This window comes from Pongo abelii, chromosome 7 (genome assembly GCF_028885655.2).
Source record: "Pongo abelii isolate AG06213 chromosome 7, NHGRI_mPonAbe1-v2.0_pri, whole genome shotgun sequence".
NCBI lineage: Eukaryota > Metazoa > Chordata > Mammalia > Primates > Hominidae > Pongo > Pongo abelii.
Window position 1 is genome coordinate 25,267,858 of NC_071992.2, and position 26,105 is coordinate 25,293,962.

Below are 26,105 nucleotides of genomic sequence, written 5' to 3' on the forward strand. Positions count from 1 at the left end.
ACACACTCTTCTTTTGTTAGGAGGAGGTGGGATCACAGGCCCACATGCTCCCAGACGAGGTGGGGCCGGGAAGACTCTCACAGGATTGCCTTTCATGCTGCCACAGATGGATGCTCCAGGCAGATCCACTCTGCCAAGGCGTGCTTTGGGATTAGCTGGGCACTCCTTTGTCTTTTCATGACATTTCCAAAAGAAGACACTGTGACTCTGACAGAGGTGACCTGCACCTCACGACCCCTCTGTGCAAACCATTAGCGTTTCAGGATCTCAAAAAAAAACCAAAAAACCCCACAGGGCACATGCCAATTCATAGGACAAATGGAAACAGACTGAAAACAAACAAAAACACAGAACCATGGCTTTTCAGACCTGTCAACACGGTTAGTGTTGGAAACAGGCACTGACTTCTCTTCCACCAAGTGGAATAAAAATTTAGATGTCTTTTGACATCTTAGATATTTTAACGTATTTATACTCAGGCAAAAAGCCCTATAATTATTGCACTGCCTCAAAAATTATTTACAACAGTTCTATCTTAATGCTGTGTCCTCTTTTCCTAGTGGTCAATGGCTTAAGGACCCACCTTGAGCTCACTTTGCTGGCTCTGTTCTCTCATTTTGTTTTGCGCTTCCCTCTCCTCTCCGGCATGTCTCAGGCCTTTATTTTTGTTGGTCCTAACAGCTGGTCCCCTTCCCTTCCCATCTGTCTCTATCATCTATTTTCAGGTTATGGCTCAGGCCCACCTTCCTGCTCCAGGAGAACATCTATGTATTCTCCAATGGCTGAGAAACATGCTGAGCGTCTAATTTCATCTTCCATGCTGAGCGTCTAATTTCATCCTCCATATTGGTAATGCGTAACATTAATAATGACAGTCATAATTTTCTGGAAATAAGCCAAAGGTTCTAAGCTTAGATCGAACTGCAAAACAGTGTAACATAAAGTCAGCATTTGCTGTTACTGTTAAATACATAAGAATTGGTTAATTTTATTACTTTTCCTTGTCTATACACAAGTAGGTATTTAAAATGGTGACCTTATAAACAGTCGTCTCAGAGTGGCAATTATTGTTGGTGAATGGCTTAACGTCGTGGGTTGGTCACTACTTGTGAAATATCTGGTTTCTGAGCTGCAGAGAGTGTGGACGCCCTCTCCACAACCCCACACAATTGTGCTTCACTGTATGCACACCCAACACAACACATGCAAAGAGTGTGTGTCAGACTCAGACAATGTATTTCACTGAATTTGGACTCAAGTTCAACTCATCATTCTAATGAGCAAGAAGATTCAAAGATGACAAGGAAGCAAGCCCACACAGTCTACCGGCCATGGGATGATGAACTTTCATTTTATTGATTTTTCAGTACCCAAGTGTGGCAATGTAAGGCTGCCACATACAGCAAGTGACATGACACCACAAGGACCTTCTGAGAGAATTATTCTTACTTTGGATGGAAGACATCACTTAAACAAAAAACATTTAAAGATGCTCCCTTGCTTTTTATAATTCCTAACTGTAAAATAGAATTTTACTACAGAACAAAAAAATTCTCCTTGGTTGGTCACATCATTCATTATTGAAAGGGAAACTTAGTATCAAAAGAAACAAAACACTGAAATAAATAACTAAGTAATTTACTGAAAGGTAGTTTTGTTGCATTGTACACAACTGACCACACAGAATTCTAAAGCTGATTTTTTTCTTAAAGGATGAAAAACTCATTTGCCATTTTCAGTTTCTTGCTAAGTGATACATGCTCCTTATAAGGAAAACTACTCTGTGTAGGCCTGAGTTTAAAATGTAAATATCTGTTTATCCAGAGTTTGTTAATCTAGAGTACACAGGTGTGGAAAACTGGTGGTGAAAAGAGGGACCTACCCAGCCTTCAGGGCGGCTGGGCGGGGGCCCCATGTTACTGGCCTCAGCCACTAGCAGCGCCTTCACTCCGCCCAGGTCAGAAAGCACTGCCTAAAGCCGGAGCTTAGGATGAACACGGGCAAAAAGCACTGGTACAATTCCATGTGTTTCTCTTCTACTGTAATGTCCCCAGAGGGATTGTGAAATCTCTGAGAACATCCCCTGGAGGAGGTTTAAAAGTGAGAAGCCCATGATATGGCTATGGAACATAAGCACTTATTGCTGGCATGTTTCTACCAAGATTGAACACAATGCTCTTCTTTGATAAAGCTTTGGCAAGTTCCTAGTCCAATTTCTTCTGCTACAAGTACAGAGTTTACTGCCTTCTTGGTCAGCTCTTGATATGAATTCTTCTCTTGAATTAAGATCCTCCCTGGCTTGTCTCTCACCCACCCTGTATCTCTTAGAGAAAGCACCTGGCTGTCTTCACCTACGCGAGACCTTCTCTGGAATGTGATTTGCTGCCACTGCAGACATCTCCATACAGCATAATGAACTCCCTTGAGTGGTCTCTTTTTAAACAACTTTGGGTGAGGGGCAGGTTTCTTGGTTTGTTTGAAAACTCATCTTGAAAATAATCTAGACGGAATAATCCAAAGTGAAATTCTGGTGCATAAACAAATATTTTAAGATTGAAGTTTGGTTACTTCTCTTGTCCATCTTTTCGTGCCCACAAATGGAAACTACATTCCTGATTTAAGAGGATGCTTCTGTCTGTATCCTTTTTTGAACTGCATTGTTCTCACAAGCACCAGCAAACTTTTTCTGTGAATATTTTAGTAAATATTCTAGGCTTTACAGGCCACACATAGTGTCTGTTGCATATTCTTCACCGTTTTTTCTTAGGTAACTGTTTAAAAATGGCAAATCCACTACTGCCTCTCAGCTGAAGCAGCGAGGTTTTCTCAGCCCTTGTTTCAGGACCCTCAGGTATGTGACTAACTCTTTTATGCCCAGAGCTGGAAGGTGGGGGTCCCCTAACTCCCTGGGTGCCCACATGCCCACTTCACCCATTTGTGGCCCCTTCCTTTCCTTTCTTCTCTCTGCCACAGACCCCAGTGGCTCCATCGCCAGCTCCCTGCAGCCTCCACCAATAATCCATGGCTCCTTTAGGAAGTGTCGCAGGCGAGTGGCCAAGACCAACTTATTAGGTAGCCAGAAGCTCACCCCCTTTCTTAACAACTTTAACCACGAAGCGCAAATACGATGCAGGCAAATCCAGAGAGGCACAGCCTGGGTCCCCAGGCTGCTAGTAACACGCTTTGAAATCTAGGTGGAGGGAGCCATGCCCCCACAGCTCTTGCCTCAAGGATTAGATGCATTTTACCTTCCAGAGAGGCAGGTTAAGCTGCACCTGAGGCAGTGTGAGCCACAATTGGGACAGAATTCCCTTGGTCTTCTCTACTGATCCCTCAGCAGAACTGCCCCTAATGCTCAGTTCATGGCAATACAGGCCTTTTCTCTCCTGCTTCTCCAAACTCTTCCAGCCTTTGCCCAGTACCCAGTTCCAAAGCCACTTTCATATCCTCAGTTATCTGTTACAGCAACAACCCCACTTCTGGGTACTAATCTGCTACCAACTACATGAATTTAACTGTTCTGGAGTTAGGGAACAGCACATACAGACACTCGCACAAAACAAACTCCACCTAAAAAAACTGTACGAGAATTCCCCGAACTTCTCAACTAAATAAATAGGTGAAAAACCACCAATCTCACATATGCCAATCCAATTGTCCTTTTTAGATTTTGCCTTAAATTGTCGAATTTTTTCCTTCAAAATGTGAATTTATTTCCTGTATTGGATGCAGACTCTTCCCTTCTGGATTTACAGTGGCACTGCCAGCAACAGCCTCAGTCAATGCAGTAAGGAAGAGCACTCGGCAGGCTGTGCATGGGGTCTCCCAGTACGATTAAAAGCTGAGACGACTTTTAATTAAGGGGAGTGGGGGAAACACCAATTGGAAGCTAGAAGAAACTGAGGCACAATTAAGCAGAAACACTGAGGAATACTGAAGAGCAAGAAGTAGGCATGTGCTCTAGTTCCAATAAAACCGAAACTGGTGAAACTAGGAATTTCCAATTCTTTCAAAACCACAGTGTTCTAACGCCACTGAAATACGGAATAAGAAGAGTAATTACCTGCAGTCAGGAAAAGATAATAGTAATGAGGACTTTTCTAAATAAAATGTACCAGTAAATTCTGAAGTGTGTGTTTTTAAAGAACCACCCGTTGCCTCCTCTCACACTGGTTTCTTGGGATTTTTCACACATTCACACAAAGCTCTAGTCGATAGTTCACTATCACTTTTATAAATAGTTATCTCCTGCTGCTCATATTTCTCTGTTTTGGATATAAATGGTTTAAAAAATTTAAATTTGCAAAGAAAACATATACAGTAACAGACCTGAACAATAAATAAAAAATAAACATCACCCTCTTCAGGTTAGAGCTTTTAAGATAGAGAAAAAAGAGGATTATCATTTCAGGCAGTAAGTTTTTTGGTTCTATAAAAGCATCACTATTCAGTCCCCTCTCCACTGCTCCACTGACAGAATGCATCTTTCCACCTCCCTCAAAGTGCATTTGTTTAAATTTAACATTCCTTAAAGAAACCCCAGAAATCTCATTTATTTTTGGCAGATATCCTGTGCAGCAAAAATCAAGTGAATTTCCCTCTTCCCCATTCCTCAATTTAAAGCTGTACTCAAAATGGCTAAACGCAATACTTCTAGACAGCAGGGCTTATAAACAATGCATTTTTTTTTTTTTTTTTTGAGACGGAGTCTCACTCTGTCGCCCAGGCTGGAGTGCAGTGGTGCGATCTCGGCTCACTGCAAGCTCTGCCTCCCAGGTTCACACCATTCTCTTGCCTCAGCCTCCCGAGTAGCTGGGACTACAGGCGCCCGCCACCACACCCGGCTAATTTTTTGTATCTTTAGTAGAGACGGGGTTTCACCGTGTTAGCCAGGATGGTCTCGATCTCCTGACCTCGTGATCCGCCTGCCTCGGCCTCCCAAAGTGCTGGGATTACAGGCGTGAGCCACCACGCCCGGCCTGCATTTTGTTTTTGTTTGGAGGAACAAAAAAGGGAAAGAAAAAACAAAACCATAGGATAATAAAGAGGAGAAACCCTGAGGCAAAAATGGCAAGTCGAGTCTTTGTGGAGCGATCACAAGGTCCCCGGGGCGTTCTGGGCGGGAAGGCCCTCCTCCATCCAGAGGGCGGCGGCGGAGCTGCTCCGGGGAGTGCGCCTGTGGATGCGCCGCAGCCGCAGCAGGTACAGCAGGATGGCCAGCAGCACCACCAGGAAGCAGCCAGAGAACAGGTAGTGGTTGTAGACAAAGGAAACGCCCCGCCAGTGGGTGTGACTGGCTCGGAAGGCCTCCTGCTGGATGTCTCTGCCCATGTGAACACCAAACAACAAACAGGACAGTAAGCAAGGAAAGGGGTGGGAAGGGTGCACAGGGGGACGGCGGGACCCAGGTCCCAGAGCTGCACTTTAGGAACTGCAACCCTACCTCTGAAATGGAGAACGGAACAGCCCAATGCAGAGGACTTCTAAGTATCAATGAGATAACACGTGAAAGTACACCCTGAAGTCGGTCATTATAATTTGGGTAACCAAAACCAGAGGAATTTAGAAGAGCCGTGAAGGTTGTGCTGATACAAAGAAGTCAACGTGTAAACAAACTGCATGCTTGTGATCAGTAACACCCACGACTCACCATTTTTACAGTTAACCCAGTTAAAAGGGTTGCTGAGAAATGCTCAATTAAATGGAGGGGGTGGGGGGAAGAGCAAATGTCTCATCTATCAGGTAACTCAGGTTCTTACCACAGGTCAACTGACAGCAGATCTGCAAATGTGAATGGGGAAAAACGCATATCTTTGTTCTACCCAAGGGCTGACTGAAATGTGGCATTTCTTTGACCATGAATGCAGACAACAAACTATCATTAGCGTTGGCAGCACCTGCAACTTTGTTACTAACAAAAATCACAGATCTTTCATGTCCCATTATGGTATCATCAATGCCTCAAAATATCACTGACGCTCAATGACTACACTGAAATTACAGAAAGTGCTAATTCTGCTGCCAGATCCTCTTATTTAATGTGTTAATAGAGAAGAACACATATTACAGTATCACAAACTTGTTTTCTGTGATATTTTGCTATTATTTCAATATGATGGTTTCTTTTGTAATCCTATGTATTTATACATGCATTTAAAAACAGTATTTGGAGAAGAGGCCTGAGTCATAAAGGTTAAGAACCCCGGAACTGACCCTTTTGCCGGGGTTGGGGAACAGACAGTTGAGAATAACCAAACACAGGGCAGTAGGACAGGAGTGCTGTGTATTACGGGATGGTAGGGTGGGAAGGGAGGAAGCACTCGTGGGGAGCGGGCAAGACCAAAAGCAAACGTCATTGTCCCCACAATGCTGCCATGGCCGGCTCTAACAGCAATGCCCCAAACAGCCACAGACCACAGCTGCCAGGAGGTGCTGTAACTGCAGAAAAGCATCTTTTTGATTCTCATTCCCAAATTCACAGCCCTACCTTAATGGTAGAAAGCGGGTCCTGTAGAGGATGGCTCCAAGGGTCCACTGAACCTCCTTGTCGTAAACTTGCAAGGCAGTCTTTAAGCTTTTATAGTTGAAAGGAAACGAAAAGCCCCTATGAAACACCTCAAACATCCAGGCCGATTTGAAGCACTGATACCTACAAACGGCAAGCACAAAGGCAAGTCAGACTGACTCACTCTGTCAAGATGGCACACACACACACAATCCTTCCATCTGTGGGCAGCCTTGGGACGGGGGCTTCCTCAGGCCGGCTGTCCCAAACCAACTGCACGCGTTTCAAGGTTGATGTACTTGGTTCACATCCCTGGTCCCACAACATGGAGCAGTTCACCTGTCAAATCAATCAGTGCATGAACCCGGTCTCGGCATAATGTGACATATCCCTGAGATAGGTTTCTTTTCCCTCTGGCATTTCACCATGTACTCCTTGAATGAATACTGAACAGGTTCCAACCTCTTTGTACCTCAGTTTATTATAAAATGAGATGGTAGGAAGGTTCTCTTCAGCTCTGATATTCTATAACTCTAAATATTTATTAGAGGTTTATTTTTTGCTAAGCACTGTGCTAAGCAAGTAATAAGATACAATAATTAGTAAGATACAGTGTCTGTACTTAAGTGACTTATAATGAAAGGGGATTTTTAAAAAGCAACAGAAAAAGCAGAACATGATAAATGCATTAGCAAGGTAGGATGAATTCTTGAGACTCAGAGAAAGGGATGAAGTCTGATAGAGGGGACAGAGGAAGACTGGAAAGGGACAGCCTCTGGCTGGACTCTGATGTCTGGGCAGGACTTGAACAAGCAAAGGTATGAACAGGGGAATTTCGGGGGAAGAGACAGTAAAAGTGACCAAAACAAAAAAGATATGGAATATGTCTGGGCACAAGTATTTGTCCCATTTGAAAGGGGCCCAGGGTAGATGGGAAGAACAGTGAGTGAGAAGAAGCTGGACTGAGGTCAGGGTGTGGCAAGCCAGTGGGGCCAACACTTCATCATGGTTCTTAAGAGTGCCCTGGGCTTGACCTTCTAGTACTTACTTAAGCCTGTGGAGGTCAGCATGAGAGGCGTACAGTCCTCGGTCAAAGCGTTCCCGCAAAATGGACCACTTTGTTGCACAATAATCCTGAAAACAAATTCACCAAAATAGATCACTAGTAAAGGCTTATTAAAATTCTCACTTTAAAAATGGTTTACCAAATTTATATTTGTAACAAGCATATCCTTCCCATTAGGAAACACACAAGCTTAACTTATACAACAAATGCAAGACACACAAACACTCAGGGAATACTTACTGATTCGCAAACATAATGCTTTGCCTTAAAATTCTGTCCAGGGTATTGTTAAAGAGAGCTTTGCTGTCCACAACCAACCTCTCCAAAACTGTTTAGTTTCTCACTCCATGACTGCATGGTACGGGCATACATTTTTGGAAAAGTGAAGCAGTATTTTAGCTACTTCAAACTAAGTCCTACATCTGTGGAGGACACAGTACAAGCTACTGGGATAATAACTGCAAAAGGTTTTTGTCTTTAACAGAAGGGAAAGAGATCCCACTTTTCCTGAAGTTATTTGCTGTAATAACTTTTATTGAGCACTGTGTAAGTGTGTCTTCTCAACGTAATACTTAACTCCTCGAGGTGGCTACCATCCCGACCTCTATTTAAAGGATGAAGACACTGCTGAGAGAGGCGGGAGATGGGCCTGGGTGTGTGACAGGGAGCACAAGGAAAAAGCACTTGGCCCGGGGAAAGGGCTTGGCATAGGCGCTTCAGGAACATGGATATGGACAGAGAAGTCACGGAAGAGCGTGAGGGAAGCCAGCTGTCTGACATGATTACAGCATACAGTGCTCTGCGCTTCGAGATGGGTTTGAGAAATACTTGGAAGATAAAATATCACACTTGTGACTGATTACACTGGGGTGTATAGGGAGAGACGAATTGGTTAGAGGGAGAAGTCCATGACTCCTAGGCCGCAGGGAGGGGGACTGGATGGTTGGTGACGCCATTAACCGAGAGAACGACAGGAACAGAATGGAGAGAGAATGGTGGGTTTGCCTGGAGTTGTGGAATCTAGCAGGCAAGTGGGCAGGGGTCAGGATTGGAGCCTCTTCTTGAGAGGCAGGAGCAAACCCTGAACATGGATGAGACCATCCAAGAACCTGAAGATCAGGGGCCAAGTGTGGAAGTCTGGCGTCACCTAAGTTTAAGGGGTGTCAGGAAGGCAGAGAGAACACAAGAACAGGAATATCCTGGCAGGTCAGGGAGGGGGAAGGCTAGTAGGAGAACTGGCAGATGCAGCAAAGCACAAAAACGACATAAAAGACTGTAATTTGAAGGTAACTGATGACCAGGGTAGCTAATGGAGTGGTGTGCAGAAGTCAGCGTACAGTACATTTTTTACTTCTGCTGTGACTATTCAACCTCCCTCCAAGCAAAGGGAACAGGATCCCAACATGCTGCAGTGCAGCCTTCCACACTCTGTCTTTCCCTGCCAATGTGAAGGGAGGACATAACCCGTCACCGTCCACACTGGTCTCTCAAAAGCATGCGGAGCAGATGGCGTCTCTCAAGGGTACCTTTGCAGCTTTAGTAAATTTAGCAGCATTGTAGTCTCCCCCCATTCGTAACACATCCTCGGTGCAGTAGTAGAATTCAGAGAAGCCATAGAATTCACTGTTCTGGAAGTGAATTGGGGGCTGGTAGACCCCATTGAGGGAAGTCTGGGTCTCGTTTGTTTTATTCATGAAAGGCTGGATAGTCTCTCGACACAGGTCAAAGTCTCCAGTCCCTCGTAGGTATATGGTTTGTCCATTTTGCTGGATTTCATCTTTAATGTCTAGGGGTAGGCAGGGGTCCAAGTAAGGCATATCAGGAGTCAGACCAGTCTGTTTACCCAGGAGCCTATGGCAAAACAAGAAACTTCATCGTGAGTCCTACAGAAAACTGTGTTTTCAGGAAGTGGCTGCAAACCAGTGTTTCTCAAAATACGCTCTGTGGGACATGAGACCTGCAGGACTGTGTCTGTGGAACAGAAAAGGGTTCTGAGATAATTAGTTAGGAAAATACATACTTGAGACTTTCCTGGAGAGTCAGGATACAAACTTGCCTGCAGCAGACAGGCTACCAGAGTCCAGTTGGATAACCTATCCGATTACCCGACGATCTTGGCAACAAGGCCTGATGTTCCCAGCTGCTGGGCACAAGGCAACTGTGTTACCAGCCCCATTTTTGCACTAGTGCTTGTGGTTTTACCTAATACAGATGGAAGGAATGTGACTGTGACAAGATCTGGTCCTGGGCAAAGCAGGTTAGATGCTTTAGAAAAGTTACTAGAAAATTATCAAACTAGGTGTGGGCAGGATTTTTAAAACTGGGAAAAATTAGCAAACATCTAGAAGGATTTGATATCAAATTGCCTTGCAAATCTCTTTTGAGTCCTCAGTATTCTTTACACAAAGACAAACTGGTATCTCAATGAGGGGTGCAGTGCATGCCGAAGAAAAGATGGAGTCTAAAAACAGACCTTGGTTCAGAGCAAAAGATTAGCAAATGAATACAGAAGTTAAGACAGAATGTCTAAGGCCTGGCTCTATTTTTATGATTCTGTTTCAACTTATTTCTTTTCTTGATCAGCTATGGGTCCCAACTGCAGCAGACAGCAGTTTCCATTGTACAATGGGCTCCGAGAAGCCCTGTAGAAAATAAACACTAGTTTTGTTAACTGAAAGGCTTATTACTTGCTAATGAAATTTCTGGGAGTGAATATCTGTCATCCTATTGTGTGTGCATGCCTTCAAGCAACAAGAAACAGAGAAGAGCTCACAAAATCTCAAGTGATGTTGGTGTTGGATACTGTGAAATCACACAGGCCCGACAGGTGTTGAACTGTTAAGAGTTAAGCATGGTCAGAATTCAATATTCATCACTGACAGTCAAGTTTTCACTTTTCACTCAACTCACAAGTTGTGTATTCCTCAGATCAGGGTTACTCATCATGCAGTTGAATGTAATAAATTAAGGTCTTTGCCATAAAAATGTTCGCTTAATTTAAAAAAATTAATCACCACTACAAATGGCGAAGAGATAAATGTGTACTTCAATGCTCAATTCATGACATATGAAACACTTGTAATTACTATAAAAGTCCAAGAGTAGTCAAATATATATTTCATGCTATTATTTTTAGTTGTCCTATATCTAAATTAAGAAGTACCACTAAACTATCCATTATATTAAGCTTTCTGACATGAAAACCAATGAGTAAAAATTAGAAAGTTTCAGAAAAAATATGTTTCAAATGTTGTTTATAAAATACTTCTAGTTTAAGACTACTATAAAAATGATTATACCAAAATGTGCTAAATACCAATTAAAAATACAAAATCATGGGACTACCAATCTTATAATTGAAACTATTCAGTTAACTTTTGGAAGAGACACAGGAAAACGTTTTTATTGCTTTTCCTATTTACACACATGACTTTGTGGTAAATGTACTGAATAGCTCCAACTTGGTCTTTTTTCAAGTTCAGGCCTTCACAGGTTTAAGATTAAATTAATCAAGGAAGTATACAATCTCTTAGCTCTATGAACTAGGATTTTTTTCCCTCAAAATTGTTTCATCAAAATAAACAAACAAAACAGTAATAAATAGGATAGCTTACATAACCCCAGATTCAGATTTTTTTATTCATCCAAATAGCTTTTATGTTCTTACAAAATTCAAATAAATAATTGCTATATAATTACACTTATAAAGTCAATTTAAACCAATAGAGTGTTGTTTTGTTTTATGTATTTTCTATACCACAATTCTACATACACTCATTTTTTAAAGCTTCATTGCTAAATTTAAAAGCCACTAACTCTGAATCTTCTAGATAATTTATTTCTCTTGAATAATTCCCTTCACGATGGTTCTTATCCACTAACTAGCTGCACTGGCTGCTTCATCCACAGAGTCTCCAGAACATCACATATTTCAATCTCCTCAGCAACAACAAGAGAACACACTACCTGAGGCCTCCAGGACACCAGGAATGCTCCAGATACTGGGTTTCCCAAGGACTCTGAATCATGAATAGCACCACCCAGGGCTCCAAACTATTCTATAGCTTGATGGTGAAATTTCTAATCCATCAGTTGAGATGCAGGTGAGAGAGAGAGAGCACGCACGCACCTCCTTCAGGGCAAGGTGGGACAGAGGGCCAAAGGCAGGACCCTGGTGTGCTTTCATCTCTTCTCCCTGCTCAGCTAGTGGGGGAATAAAAAGCTAACAGTGCAACACACTTTTGCTAATTGAGTTCTTCCCACTTTGCCTGGGTCTGTTTTTTATGAGGAGAGACCTAGGTTTGCAAATGACTGCCAAGTAGTGAAAAGTGCTTTACCTGTTCTTTTGAATGGTGTTGGCAAATATTCTGTCTTCATATCTCTGTCGAGCAGCATTGCCGCCAAACCCAAGAAACGTGGCCACATAGACTCGATACACATGCTCAGTGTGGTGAACATCACATCCCAAGTTAAATTCAGCTAACAAGTTTTTAGCTACTTCTTCCTGCAGACATAAGCATAACAAACTTTAATAGCTTAAGCTACTTTAACCTCCTACTAAAAAGAAGGGTCTAAAAATAGTCTCATCTAAAAGGGACAAAAATGTCTGCTTCTGCACTTCCCAAGGACCCTTCTAAGCATCACTCATAATTCAATATGACAATTCTGATTTAGGAAATTTCAGATGGGCTGCAAATTTGTGATACTGTTATGACTTTTTGAAAGAGAAAGTCAGCAAAATAGTTCATACCCTCTGACATAATTTATTTATGGAATCCTATGCTGTGGAAATAAACCTAAACATGGAAATGTTTCTATATGCAAAGATGTCCTTTGTCATTCTGTGACAGAAAAAACTAGACGTCATCTAAATATATAATAGCAAGGGAAGGCTAATTACAGTAATCAATAGCTTACAGAGGAACATGCTCATGCATTGTTAAATAAAGGACAAAAATCATATAAACTAAGATTATAACAACCATATTTTTTAAAACTATGAGTAGAAAAAAAAGAAATTCACTGAAAGGCTAACAATGGCTTTTTTAGGTGATGAATCCACGGGAAATTTTCAATTTTGATTTTTCAGTATTTATTCCAAACATTATTTCTATGTATTTTTTACTTTATATTGAGAGGGAAAAACTGATCTTTTACAAAGAGTGTAGCAGTCTCTAGAGGCATGTCTGGAATGGGAGGTAGGAAAAACAAATTGTAATACTTGAATTTACAAAGCATTTTTCCAAGGAACTTAATAAAGATGTCAGTAACATTTATTGAGAGCATACTAGCTGCCTGGCAGTGCATTAGATATACTGGATGCATTATCTCATTTAAACCTTCTAATAACCCCATGTTGTAGGTACTTTCGTTCACATTTACAGATGAAGAAACCAGCTTAAAGAAGGTACATGATTTGCATAAGGTCACACAACTAGTGAGGAGAAGGATGATGAAGAAACCCAGGCCTGTCTAGCTCCATGGTCTCACTCTGAACCGTCCCCCGCCGGCCACACTATGCTGCCTCCCACCTTTGAGGGGAAAATCCAGAAAGCTAGGCTTTGGTGTTCATTTACAGCTGAACACAAACGGAGTAATAAAGACGTATAGCAATTCAGAAATACATCTGGAAACCATGCCGGGGTTCTCTAGACAAGGTTGCCCAGGCAGCAACTGAGAGGGCACAGAACAGGGTGGAGAACAGTTCGAGTAAACCACCAGTTGAAAGATGTGGAAGCAGTGGATACAAACCTCAATCTTCCCCAAGGAAGCTCAAAGTCTGAACCATTAAAAAAAGAATTTCCCCCAATTCTAACTTAAAAAATCAGATGTTATTATTTTACATTTCATAAAACCTGTTGAGAAAAGATGTGATTGAAGAGAAAATATAAACAGAAACTCAAGCATGTGACTGCGTATATACCAAAGAAAAACTCTACGTTCAGAAAACAAACCAGCTGATTTCAATGAACACACACAAGCGGCTCAGCTGAGGTCTGCCTTGTTCGTCCTGTCTCCTTTCTCCTGGGTTGAGAGGCGGCACCTCAGCAAGCACAGTAAAGATGTGTTCAGACTCAGAAAACAAAACAAGAACGATGGACACATGTTAAATGAAAACCAAACCAAACAGAAGGAAATTTGTACAGATAATGACCTGCTGTGAGGATGCAAAGCTTACAGTTTTGGGGACTTCGTACGCTATCTGAGTCGACACGCCACCCATGTCGAGAATGCCCGCTGTCCTTTTACGGACAATGGCTTCGCTGCTTTCACTTCCAGGAATGTTAACTTCCACAACGGCCTCATCATCTGGAAAGAACAGAAAGTGTTCATTGGAACAGAACTAATCCAGACAACTGGGCTCTTCTGAAGAGTCACCTTCTTTTCATGGTCTATTTCAAGCATATTCAGGCAAACCCAGTTTACTCCTCCCAACTAAAATCAAGTTGAATTACGTTCAACTGCAGCTGCTCTCATTTTACTCCTACACGCTTAGAAGTGTCACAAAGCTTAGCTCTTTTTTCAGCCTTTGGATTAAACAGAAAAGCACCAATTTCCAACTAGATACATTTGTTGGAAACATGACACTTACCATCTTCAATATGCTCAAATCGTCCAAGGACAAAATTAATGCCAATCCAAGCATACACACCTATAGACGTTTTACAGGGTGAAGAGAAGAAAAAGTTTTAAAACATTTTGTGTAACTCCCATCTGCGCAGTCTGTGCAAACGTCTCACTTATTTCACTCCCTGATAACCCGTAAAATCATCTGAAATAACACCTTGCTACTGATGTTTTTATTACTCTAAACGGCTTTCCAAGAACTCTCAACTTTAATGTTTATAGTTTTATACCATCTACACTGGTTGGAAATACAATACGCTAGGTGCCAGTTTTCTTTTGAAATTTATAAGTTGTTTCAAAATACTGTAATTTTCACTTTTATGATGTTAAACCTGTCAAGTCCAAGGTTTTAAAAATTCAAGGTATCAGCTGGGCGCGGTGGCTCATGCCTGTAATCCCAGCACTTTGTGAGGCCGAGGCAGGCGGATCATGAGGTCAAGAGATTGAGACCATCCTGGTCAACATGGTAGAACCCCGTCTCTACTAAAAATACAAAAATTAGCTGGGCGTGGTGGCGAGCGCCTGTAGTCCCAGCTATTCAGGAAGCTGAGGCAGAAGAATCACTTGAACCCGGGAGGTGGAGGTTGCAGTGAGCCGAGATCGTGCCACTGCACTCCAGCCCGGTGACAGAGCGAGACTCCATCTCAAAAAAAAAAAAAAATTCAAGGTATCTTTTACTCTTTCCCTTATCCCTCCATTCACTCAGCTGCCAAGTCTGATTCTATTTTCACATTCTCTACACCTGGTTTTCATTGTCACCTTGGGTAATCCATCTAATCCATCCCTGCCCCTATTCCTCTGCTGCAACCTGCTCTACTCTCTGCTATTGGACTCATCTACAGAAAGAAGTCCTAATTCCTGGACTGACAATTCAAGAGCCAGCCAACCATTAACATTCCCGCCACTCCTTCCAGAAGGGCCACCACCCAGTCAAACTAAAACATTTGTGTCTCTCTGTCCACAGTGCCCTCTTTCCAACCTGTCCTGAGTCAAGTCCTTTCTTCTGCCTGGCGTGCGCTTCCTGCCCCTCCCTCAGAGCCCCACCCTTCCCATGCTCTGGGGTATGTTCTATTTAGAACTATCCCTTTCCGTGAGGTGCAGTTCAGATGTCACTTTCTCCATCATGGCCCTAGCTGGAAAAAAAAAATGCCTCCCTCTTAAGAACTCCTGTGATATTTTTTCCTCATCTTTTTTCTGGTACCTAAAACCCTCATAGAACAGCTAACTGTGTAGCTCAATTGTCTGTAAGCAGCTGAATGGCAATGTGTAAATTTCACCCCATTTTTGTATTCTCTACAGTGTCTTTCACACAGGAAGTATTAATGCTGAAATGACAGATGGCTTTTGAAATACTTTTTGGTATACATTTCTAGCAAGCTACACCCCAAATAATTTCATTGACTTGACATTTCATTCTCAAGGAGAATCATTTCTTTGAAAATAGAACAAAGATTTGATATTTCTCAGTGTATCAAAGTCGAGAAGAAGCTCCAACAGCTCAATAATGATCAAAGTCCCAGGAAGCCACACAACTTAGGCAAGGCACACAAGACTTTTCTATCAAAGTGAGTTTATATCAAGCTATGTCCCTACAAGTGGTGAAGACAAACGGTTATTTTTCAATGGCTTAATGTTAGGGCAACAAAGACTAGTCATATAAGAAACTGATTTAGTCATTTAAAAATTGTAATATTTCAAGGCTATTATTTCCCAAATGTTAAGACAATAGGAGTATAACAAAGGGTACACTGGTGAAAATGGGGAGGATTTAAAGGAACAGCTTCCCAAATTTTAAACTGAAGACCGATATACCAACCTTCTTGTTTCCCAGAAATTACTTCTGCATGAGAGTCAGAAAACAGAAAGTCAAAGTGCACGGGGATATCGGTCAGAAGGTCTTCCAGAATAGCTTTCTGCTGGCTGTAAGGCAACAAAAACATTTACAAATCAAAAGATTACAGCTTGGTATCTTCTGTTTAGAAAAGGAAAACAAACAAACAAACAAAAAACAAAACCAGGGCTCTGGTATATCTTGTATGAAACAGTTAAATTTTTTAAAAAAAGAAATTCGTTGGAAAGATTTTATTAGGAACGAATTTTCAAAATGAACAAGTTGTGTGAATTATGTGATTTCTAGATGTAAAACTACAACTGCAAGCATTCCTTAACTACGTAAAATAGATTAGGTTTTTAAAAATGACAACTTTACAGTTCCCTATAGTCCTAAGTCAATTAAAGGCTATTTGGTGGATTCTGGCTAAAGGAAGAGTTCTGGTAGTGTTACAGACTTGAAGAAAGAATTCTGAATATTTTCCTTTTGATGATGATGATGATGATGATGGAGAGGAGGAGGAGGAAGGGGGAGGAGAACACCCCCTCTCCCCTCCAGGAGCCCACCCTCACCCTTGCCCTTCCGTGGAGGATCACCTTTCGGGGAGGATTCTCATTCCAGCCGTGCAAAGAATGTAGAGAGGTGTCTCTTTGTGTTTTGCCCGTGGCACATGCTCTGCAGCAAAGTTCAAAAGTGGAGAAATGTAATCACTGACTTTCTCTGGAGAGGTAGCAAATTCTGAAATGCCTAGAGAAACAGGATACTTTAGTTAAGAAGCGGATATTTTAGCTATAACATGTGATGTTTCTTCAGAGTGGCTAATTTTAGGGAAATCATGCTACATATTACACTTTCTTAGTTTTTCCTATCCCTCTAGCAACTTCTTCTGCAGACCTTACTTAAATGTTGGTGGCGCTATTCAGTGCTATGTCCTTTTCTTCTTCATCAAAGCACACAGACCTGACTGAGCATCTGCTGTGTGTCACTGCCACGCACATGGGCTCTTGCCTGCCCTCAGGAAACGTGCTCCCCCTCTCCTCAGGTGAGCTCAGTCCCTCCTGAGGCTGCTATCACCATCAGCATGCCACGAACTCCGAACTGTGCCACCGGCCATGCAGCACTCATTAGCCTCCAGGTAAGCGTGGGGTAACTGTCCACCAGACACTGCCCTTGCTTGTCCTCACAGCCACCTCCAACGCATCATGGCAAAATCTGAACTCGATTTTCACTACAAACCTGCTCTCACTGCTGGTTACCTCCCTCCGAGGCCATCAGTGCTGGGCACCCAGCAGCCCAAGCCAGGGTCTTAGATGAAGTCCCTTTCCCTCATCCCAACACACAACCTGGGTTTCATAGATCGCCTCTCCTCGGTTCCTCTCACAGGACTTTACTCCTCATCCCTTTGGACACACCCTCTGCCAGCCTGCCACAGCACATCCCACCCTCTGATCCTGACCATCTCCCTACCATTCCCTACCCAAAGGATGCCTCTTCAGGCTTCCAGTTCTTTTGTGGCTCAATGCCCTCCAGATAAGGCTCAACTCCAGAACAGCACACCCTGCTCTGCATAACTCACCCACCCTTATCTCTTCCCATGTTCCTTCCATTGCCTTCAGCTACACTGAACTAACATTTCCATAATGCACCTTACTGTGGCCTTAGGGCCTTGCTCCTCCACCACCAAGAAGAGTCTTCTCTATCCACCTCTCTACCCCTTTTCACCTGGTTAATTCCTGCACACCCACTTGGCTCCAGCCTCCACGCAAGCCACCCTAACAGAACCCTGAAGACGACTCTTGTTAAATTCCATGCTCACTTCCTTTTGCTAGATGTACATTCATTACACCATATCAAAATTACCTATTTACTTGCTTGTCTCATTACAACTGAAAGCTTCTCAAGGGCACAGAATGTGTCTGTTCAAACTTTTATTCCCAGCACCTAACACAGTGCCTAGCAAATGGCAGGTGCCCAGCATGTATCTGCTGAATGAGTACATAAATGAATATTTCTAGGTGTCATTTAGCCTACAATATTAAAAATGAGGGGCGCTTTAGAAGTCTAAAAATACCTTATTTCACACATTAGAAAATTACAAACCCACAAAGATTAAGTGATTCATCAAAGGAATTAGCAAAAAATGGACTAAACTGTAAGTTTTTTGATGACACATACAATTCAATTTCAATGCACTCGAAGCCCTAAACTAGCCAGACCCTATTAAGGAAATTTCTAGAGCCTTGCTGCAATGTTATACATGGAAGTCCATGCTTCAGGACAGAGTAGTGCAATAAAAAGGTATTTTGATTTCCATTTCATACACTCTGTATAGTGCAAGACAGACCAATGTTAAGCCTGATTTTAATGAGATTCTAATATATACTCTAGGATGATCATGTACCTGACCCTTTGTTCTAAAAGGACAACTCGAAGGCATGGAAATTTTCATCTTATTTCATGAGATCTGTTTAGTCACTGATGGGACCTGGTACGTGAAGCTAGATGAAATGCAAAATGCTTTATTTTTTCAGTCTTGTCATAAATTTTTTATTTGATCAATATTACTTTAACTGAAAATGTTTCTAGGTTAGGGATACATAAAAATTTAAAGGGTAGAAATACATAAAACTAAAACTTAAAAGACACTCACTAAAAAATTAATCTTTGTTCATGGAAATGTACTCTGATAAAATAATGCTGGTACACAGACATAGAGTAGGTACTCTCTCTTTAACCTGAAAAGTGAGGTACAGATGTTAGATTTTCTGAGTAATATGCTGGTTCCTAGCTGCCCATACATCAAAGGATAATCAACCTGTTGAGGGCTGCCTGAAGGAGGAGGTGGGGTTTGAATTATTCCGTGAAGAATGAGGACTCAAGGGGTCACCATTCTACATGGTTGGAGACTCTTCTATGAAGATATGCATTTTTCTCATGTTAAACTGAATATTCTTTTAAATTTTATTTCTGAAATGGGGATAATAAGCTATAATTATTATTATTTATCAATATTCTCTAACAATTTACAAGATAAATTTCTTGGATTGTTTGCATTTGATATTTTACTATTTCAATACATTAGTACGATGAAATAAAAGTGCTGCATCTCTATTAAGATCTGTGGTCAACTGTTTGAAATCAGTGATCAACTATCTAGACATAAAAAGCTTGTTTCAAGGCACTCCCGGTATCTCCCATTCTAAATGCTCCTGACAGAAGCTGCTGTCCATGGAAATGGTGATGATACAGAAAAAAGAGCATCACTGATGTAAATTACCTAATAAGGAAGCCAAACTTAAACTTTTACATGTCACACTGGCTTAGAAATTATAGTATCTTTAAAAACTATACATAATTATGATTAGCTCTAAGTTCTGTGGTCACACTCACCAAATAATCTAGATGACTAGAACTATATGTGGCCAGCAATTTTTAAAAGTGACAAATATATGCCAATATACTACAGATTTTCATGAGTTATCTGAAATTACCTTGTCATTAAGGATAGAGACCAATGGTTACTAAATAGGAAAAAACTCTCCATAGTTAATGCCAACCAGCAACATCTGCGTAGATACCATGAGTAAGGTACTATTTAAAATGCTATAGGAGACAAAAAGACATGTCTGTTTGGATGTTTTATCAGGGTATTAGTCACCCTTTGCAAAATGGACAGAAAAGGGAAAAGAAAGTGAAACAAGGAGACCCATCAGGTCCTGGTGTAAGGTTTGACTCAGGGCCATGATGGTGCAGAAAGGGAACGATATGAAAGACGCCACAGAGAATGAAGGGACACACCCTGGTTACCAGGCAGATATTCTCATTTACATACCCGGTTTTATCTTCATGACCACTGGCTTTCGGTTTTTATCCCTCATTTGCCTGATATCCAACAGATCACGTGGATTGCCATTATGCCTTGGCCAGCAGTAGACAAATACTCGAGACCCACTGCTACCACAGTCCACCACGATCCCATAGTTCACATTGGGGTTATTGGTATCTGTAGCTTCAATGTCGGTAACTCGTGCCAGGTACCTTGTATAGAAACACACGTATGTTTTGATTTAGACAGAGAATATCATCTTAAGTCTAACAGAGAAAATGCAACAAATACCAAGTCAGTAATTTCTAAGCTATGTAGCAGCATCACTATAACATCAATACAACTGTTGAATAATTGAAGAGTCAAAAGAAAACAAAACAAGTGATGATGATAAAGATCATCTAAATCAGACACACACTCCTTTACAGAAGTTCAAACAAATTCCAAAATGCAAAATTCTATTTCTAAACTACCAACTCAAAAATCAGCTTAAAACATATTACAAGAGACGCTTATGTATAAATAATTATTCCAGGACCTCTTATGATATGGATTTGGTAGTTAGCAGTTAACCAGCTTCAAATGGTTTAACTGTTCATGCCATGATGAATATGGTACAGAATCTAGTTCCTATAGTTCCCTAACTTCCAACCTAAAGCCAAATGTCGTGAAGCCATGGAATTATGGTGTTACGGTCTGAATGTCTGCGGCCCCCCAAAATTCATGTTGGAGACCTAATCACCAATGCGATACTATTAGGAGGTGGGGCCTCAGGGGGGTGATTAGTTCATGAGGGCAGAAACTTCAGGGAGCCCCCTCACCCCCTTTCCATCATGCGATGAAACAGCAAGAAGACCTCCTCATCTCAGAACCAGGAATCAGGCCCTCACCACACACAAAACCTATGTCACCTTGATCTTGGATTTCCCAACCTCTAGAACAGTTAGAAACAAATTGCTGTTGTTTATAAGCCACCCAGTCTATGGAATTCTGTTCCAGCAACCTAAAACAGGTAAGACAGAAGGTATGGCTTCTGGTCTAGAAAGCAAATGTTTTTATCTCTTACCTTTGAAATTTCTTGTCTCTGGTTAGTCGCCCATACTTATTTCGGATTATGACAACAGAAAAATATAAAAGTGAAACAGCAGCAGCCAGGACACTAATGACCATAATTTGGCGTAAATTGGTATTCAGAATTCGAGGACACCCTACTGGAGATATGCTAAAATGCCAAGAAGCAGGAAAAAGACAGGAGATGCCAATCCTGAAATTAGAAGGAAAAAGATTTTAAAGCAATCTGCTCCAATGAGGCTTCCTTCACCTAAAGTGATCCTAAAATAAGATATTTGGCTTGAGCTACCTGGATTTCCCTATCTGTAGGTATCTGTATACTGGCATCTTGCATATGCTACACAACAGCTACACAATCCCTTATCATAAAATCATCTGAATGAGAATTAGGCCCTGAAGGTTATGACACTTCTGTGTTTTCCCCTTTTTTTGACAGTATTATGTAGATTTTTTATTTTAACCTGCTTTGCTCCAACATAGATACAGAATTAGAGACTGCTTACAAGAATAACTTCAGTAACATAAATATATAAATCGATCATGAAATCGGGTGTAAGGATGATGAGACCAAACGGGAATGCAGTATGGAGAAAGGCATGTCGTAAGGTGGGCCTGCTGCAAATACGACTGAGCTCATTGCCCATTACACCAGAAATATACAAATAGCTCAGGAGGAACAAATTTTCTTAACACTGAAGCCCAAGGCAAATTTCTCCCAGATGACTCGAGTAATGGGAGAAAACAGCATTTTAACAACATCCCCATAACAAAGTCAATAAATGAGTTTTCTATGTCCTGTACTTTTAGAAATATTCCTACAAGACATTTCTACAAATAATCAGGAACTTTTCCCCTCAGTTTATGTCAAGAATGTGAGGCTCATGCTAGAAATATGATTAGGATTTAAAAAAATTTCACTGCCTTTGGGATAAATTTTATTATTTTACAGTTAATTTCTTTATTCTTCATCTTGAAGAGTGCTTCATGCATTAAAATACCTCACTAGGCCCTGGAAGAAAAAAGGTATTAAACAGAAGCACAGCACAACTTCACATTTTTCACTTGCGATTTAGATTTTTTTTCTCTCAAGACCTGTTTTTGCATCACCAAGATTTCATGTTTCATGGTGATTAGGCCCATCACTCACCTCCCCATACTGAAAGGTCAGCAACAAGGCAACGCTCTGGGATTCAGTCCTTCTCACAAACAATTATAGAAATAATGCTGGGGTCCTCACGGAGTTAGAGCCCTCCTGTTCCAGGAAGTGAGACAAATCACAAAGATAGCATCATCAAAGAAAACGTCTACGTTCTTTAAGTGTGTGCTTAAATCCAACCACATATAATCTATATATGATCCTTGCACCGAAGCTGTTGGAAGGGTTTATTCTGAGCAACACACTTCTAAGTTAATTTCATACTGTCCGATATAGACCTAAATCAAAAGAGATGATAATCGTCTGGTACTAGTTAGTGCTGTCTAACCTAAAGTGTCTGTGACCCCAAAATATCAGGATATCAAATAGGCCTTAAATACCTTATGGTACAAGGGAGATTTGGGGTGGAGGTAGGAGACAGGCAGAATAAGTTGAATGTGAACCTGAAATATCCACTCACTTGATAAATGTCTATTAGACTTCCCTTTCATGTACAAAGTACTGTGCAAGGCACTTTGTCCCTAGTTAGTTCTCCGACTCCACCATTATCACTCCTCCTCCAGCCTCCAGGCCTCAAATTGCAGAGCAGACAGGTGCCTTTAGCCAGGGCCTCCTTCCAATCTGCTGAAGCCAAAGGACAAGCGGTCTCTATCTTTCCTCGGTCTCGCAAAGCTGCTTGACCTCTCAAGACAGCTGTCTCGTCTGGTCTGCTTCTAAGCTCTGGAATAACTGCTGCTCAGCATCCTTTAAGTGTTGTTCTCTGCCAACCCCAACTACTCTTATGTTTCCAGGCTCTCTGTCTAGCCTCATTCTCTTCTAACTACAATCATTACTGAGGCTTCAATGATCAGGTAACTCAAATTTTTCTTTCTCCACCCCAGGCTTCTCTTCTACGCATCTTCAACAGCCTATGAGCTATCTCTATCTGAATGCTGCACAGAACCATGAGAAAATTCTAAAACTGCACCCCTAACAACTGCAATCTCTCCCCTTTTTCTCCTCATCTGCTCTGCCCCCACAGTCCCAATCTTGATCCCACCAAGCTACACAAATCGGAAACCAGATTCACGTGTGATCCCTCTTCCTTCATCTTCCAAATGTAATTTCTTTTTTTCTTTTCTTTTCTTTTTTTTTTTTTGAGACAGAGTCTTACTCTTGTTGCCCAGGCTGGTGGAGTGCAATGGCACAATCTCAGCTCACTGCAACCTCCTCCTCCCAGGTTAAAGCGATTCTTCTGCCTCAGCCTCCTGAGTAGCTGGGACTACAGGTGCCCGCCACCACGCCCAGTTAATTTTTGTATTTTTAGTGGAGACGGGGTTTTGCCATGTTGGCCAGGCTGGTCTCGAGCCCCTGACCCGGTGATCTGCCGGCCTCAGCCTTCCAAAGTGCTGGGATTACAGGCGTGAGCCACTGCGCCTGGCCCCAAATGTAATTTCTTACCAATTCCTTTAATTTCTTTAACCTCAGCTTATCTAAAATCCCTTTCCTTATCATCTTTGCCGGAGATCAGGCTCTTATCTCTTGCCTGCTCTAAAGAGCAGCCTAACTAGTCTTCCACCACAGTCTCAACCAGTGACCTTGCCTTTAACACCCTCGGGCAATGATACTTTCTTAGAAATTGATAGCCCCACACTCCCACCCCTTGCTCAGGACCCCGATCAGATTACTTCTGTACTCAAAAATCCTCCAAAGACTCCAACCTACAAAGTCCTACAGGATCTAACACCTGTTAAGGCTCTGACCTCATCGTCTGCTCTCTCCTTTACGCTGCATTCCAGCCACACCGATGTTGCGAGTGGTCTTCAAAAATGCCAGGCACTCTCTGGTCTCAGGGTCTCTCAACTTGTTGCCCCCTCTGCTAGGAAGTAATCTGTATGGCTCACTTTTTCATTCCCTTCAGGTCTTTACCCAAATAATGTCACCTTCTCAAGGAGGACTTCCCTGGTCACCTGATCAATAACTGCAATGCCTACCCCCTCCCCACCAACTCCCTTCCCTGATTGATCTTTTCTCCTTAGCATTTATTTATTAAATGCTTTTATAGTGCTCATTATGTGCCAAGCCTTGTTCCAAACATTGTACAAATACTAACTTCATCCTCCTAACAACTTACAAGACAGATACTACTATCACAACACTTTATGGATGAGGTAGAGAGACTAAGTAACTTGTCTTAAGGTCACACAGCTCCTGGGAGGGAGATGTGGGATGCAAGTGTGAGAATCCACTTATCCTTGTCCTCTAACATAATGTGTGTGTTGCGTTTCTCCTTTTTGTCTCCTCCTCCAGAATGGGATCTCCCCAGGCCCAGGTTTTGGTCTGCTCAGTTGAGTGCTACAGTTGCAGCTTTGCAGACCCTAGGAAAGGGCCTGGCAAGAAGTCAAGTTTTAGAGTTCTGGGACCCAAAAGGGTTAAGAACTCTACACTAGAGTGACCTTTCCAAAACAAACAGGGAATCATAACTCCCCATCCCCCAACTTTTCTCTCTCACTCAGGAAACAGTCAACTCCTTAGGGTGTAAAAGAGGTCCCTCATGATTTAGTCTGGTGCTGTCCAATGAGGTAGCCACTTGCCATGTGTGGTTATTTAAAGTAGTTAAATTTAAATAAAATTAAAAATTGAGTTCCTCAGTTGTACTAGCCACCTTTGAAGTGCTCGACAGCCACATATAGCTTTTGCATTAGCCAGTCCACACACAAAACACTGACATGATCGCAGAAAGCTCTTTGCACAGTACTGATCTGGGGCCTATCTTTCTGTCTCATCCCCTGACAGACCCCTCCTGTGTACCCTAGGCTCCAGCCACACGAAACACAAGCTACAGATCACGGAAATGCCTCACATTCCTTGGCATTTGCAGAATGAACCCCTTCCTTGGGTTGTCAGTTGCATTCCTAAGAATCAATGCTGACACAAATCAAGCATGAGTCCTCGGTAAGTTTCCCTAATCCTCATATCCCCAGAGTATTTGCTCATCACAGCAGTGGGCTAAAGTATTATACGTGTGGTTGGCTTCCTCATTACATGACAAACCCCACTAGGGCAGGGACAGCCTCTTATTCTTCTGTTTCCACCGTGACCAGTGCCTGCCACACAAATCATGAGTAACTATTGCAGGTTTCACAAATGGCTGGAAATGGGAGACACAAAGATGAATTAGATATAGGCCCAGACCTTAAAAAATCTATAATGCAGTGGAGGAAATAAAACATACACACAAAGATATTAGAGAGTAAAAAGTATTAATAATGCCTACCTGACAAAGGGGAAAGAAATCACTTTAATTAGTTCAAGTTTTAATATGGTGTCCATATTGTACCATGTACCCCAAATTTAGGACAAGCAATGTCTGTGATTTAAAAGTTTATGCAAAAAGTAAAAAGAAAAAAAAAATCAATGATCTAGACGGTTAAATGGATTTTAATGTTTTTATAAAATAGCTACCCAAGTTTAAAACTTCTGTGTGCTTAAAAAAAAAAAAATCCCTCCCTGCTATGAATACACACAACTTGGGAAAAGTACTTGTAACGTGCATGACAAAGAGTAAATAACGTTTACATAGCCAAAGTTATTATAAAGAAATAAGAGAAAGACTGAACAGAAAAATGAGCAAAGACAATTTGATATTATTGAAATAAATCTCACTGAAATGGCTGATAAAATAGAACTATCAGTATTCAGATAAACAGAAATAAAAACAGCTATCATACTGGCAGACATGAAGGCCTGGTGATACTTGGCTAACAGGGGAAGGGGAAAAGGTCGATGAGTACTGCTGTGAGACTCTGGACAGGCACATCACTAACCTTCTGGGGGTACTGGGGTGACACACACTAACATTTATGTGTGCCTACCCTCTGCTCTACCCATCACACTTCCAGAAATTCATCTTTAGGAAGTCATCAGGTAAATTCACTAAAATATCTATAGGATGGTCATCACAGTATTGAGTATAACAGCAACACACTGTTACTAATGTCTACTGTGGGGTACATTTATGCAATGGAATACAATGTGACTATT

The 26,105-nt window shown here is 41.7% G+C and overlaps 1 protein-coding gene across 7 annotated transcripts in view; it reads right to left on the bottom strand.

The window, feature by feature from the left end:
* ENTPD4 (ectonucleoside triphosphate diphosphohydrolase 4) overlaps positions 1 to 26,105 on the bottom strand; it is a 34,836-nt gene that overhangs the window by 4,929 nt on the left and 3,802 nt on the right. The window contains exons 2-14 of one of the 7 annotated variants that reach the window (XM_024251419.3): positions 22,074 to 22,178; positions 20,922 to 21,119; positions 19,862 to 20,067; positions 16,626 to 16,776; positions 16,015 to 16,118; positions 14,164 to 14,223; positions 13,726 to 13,880; positions 11,909 to 12,075; positions 9,098 to 9,422; positions 7,554 to 7,639; positions 6,488 to 6,649; positions 5,760 to 5,781; positions 5,261 to 5,323 (exon numbers count right to left, since the gene is read on the bottom strand). In XM_024251419.3, coding sequence (XP_024107187.1) covers positions 5,766 to 5,781; positions 6,488 to 6,649; positions 7,554 to 7,639; positions 9,098 to 9,422; positions 11,909 to 12,075; positions 13,726 to 13,880; positions 14,164 to 14,223; positions 16,015 to 16,118; positions 16,626 to 16,776; positions 19,862 to 20,067; positions 20,922 to 21,119; positions 22,074 to 22,081 — 1,638 coding nt within the window. In that variant the 5' untranslated portion in view covers positions 22,082 to 22,178 and the 3' untranslated portion in view covers positions 5,261 to 5,323; positions 5,760 to 5,765. Of the gene's footprint in view, positions 1 to 1,332; positions 5,324 to 5,759; positions 5,782 to 6,487; positions 6,650 to 7,553; positions 7,640 to 9,097; positions 9,423 to 11,908; positions 12,076 to 13,725; positions 13,881 to 14,163; positions 14,224 to 16,014; positions 16,119 to 16,625; positions 16,777 to 19,861; positions 20,068 to 20,921; positions 21,120 to 22,073; positions 22,179 to 26,105 lie in introns of those variants that run through there. The other 6 variants (XM_002818903.6, XM_002818904.6, XM_024251421.3 and 3 more) reach the window with 6 other exon arrangements.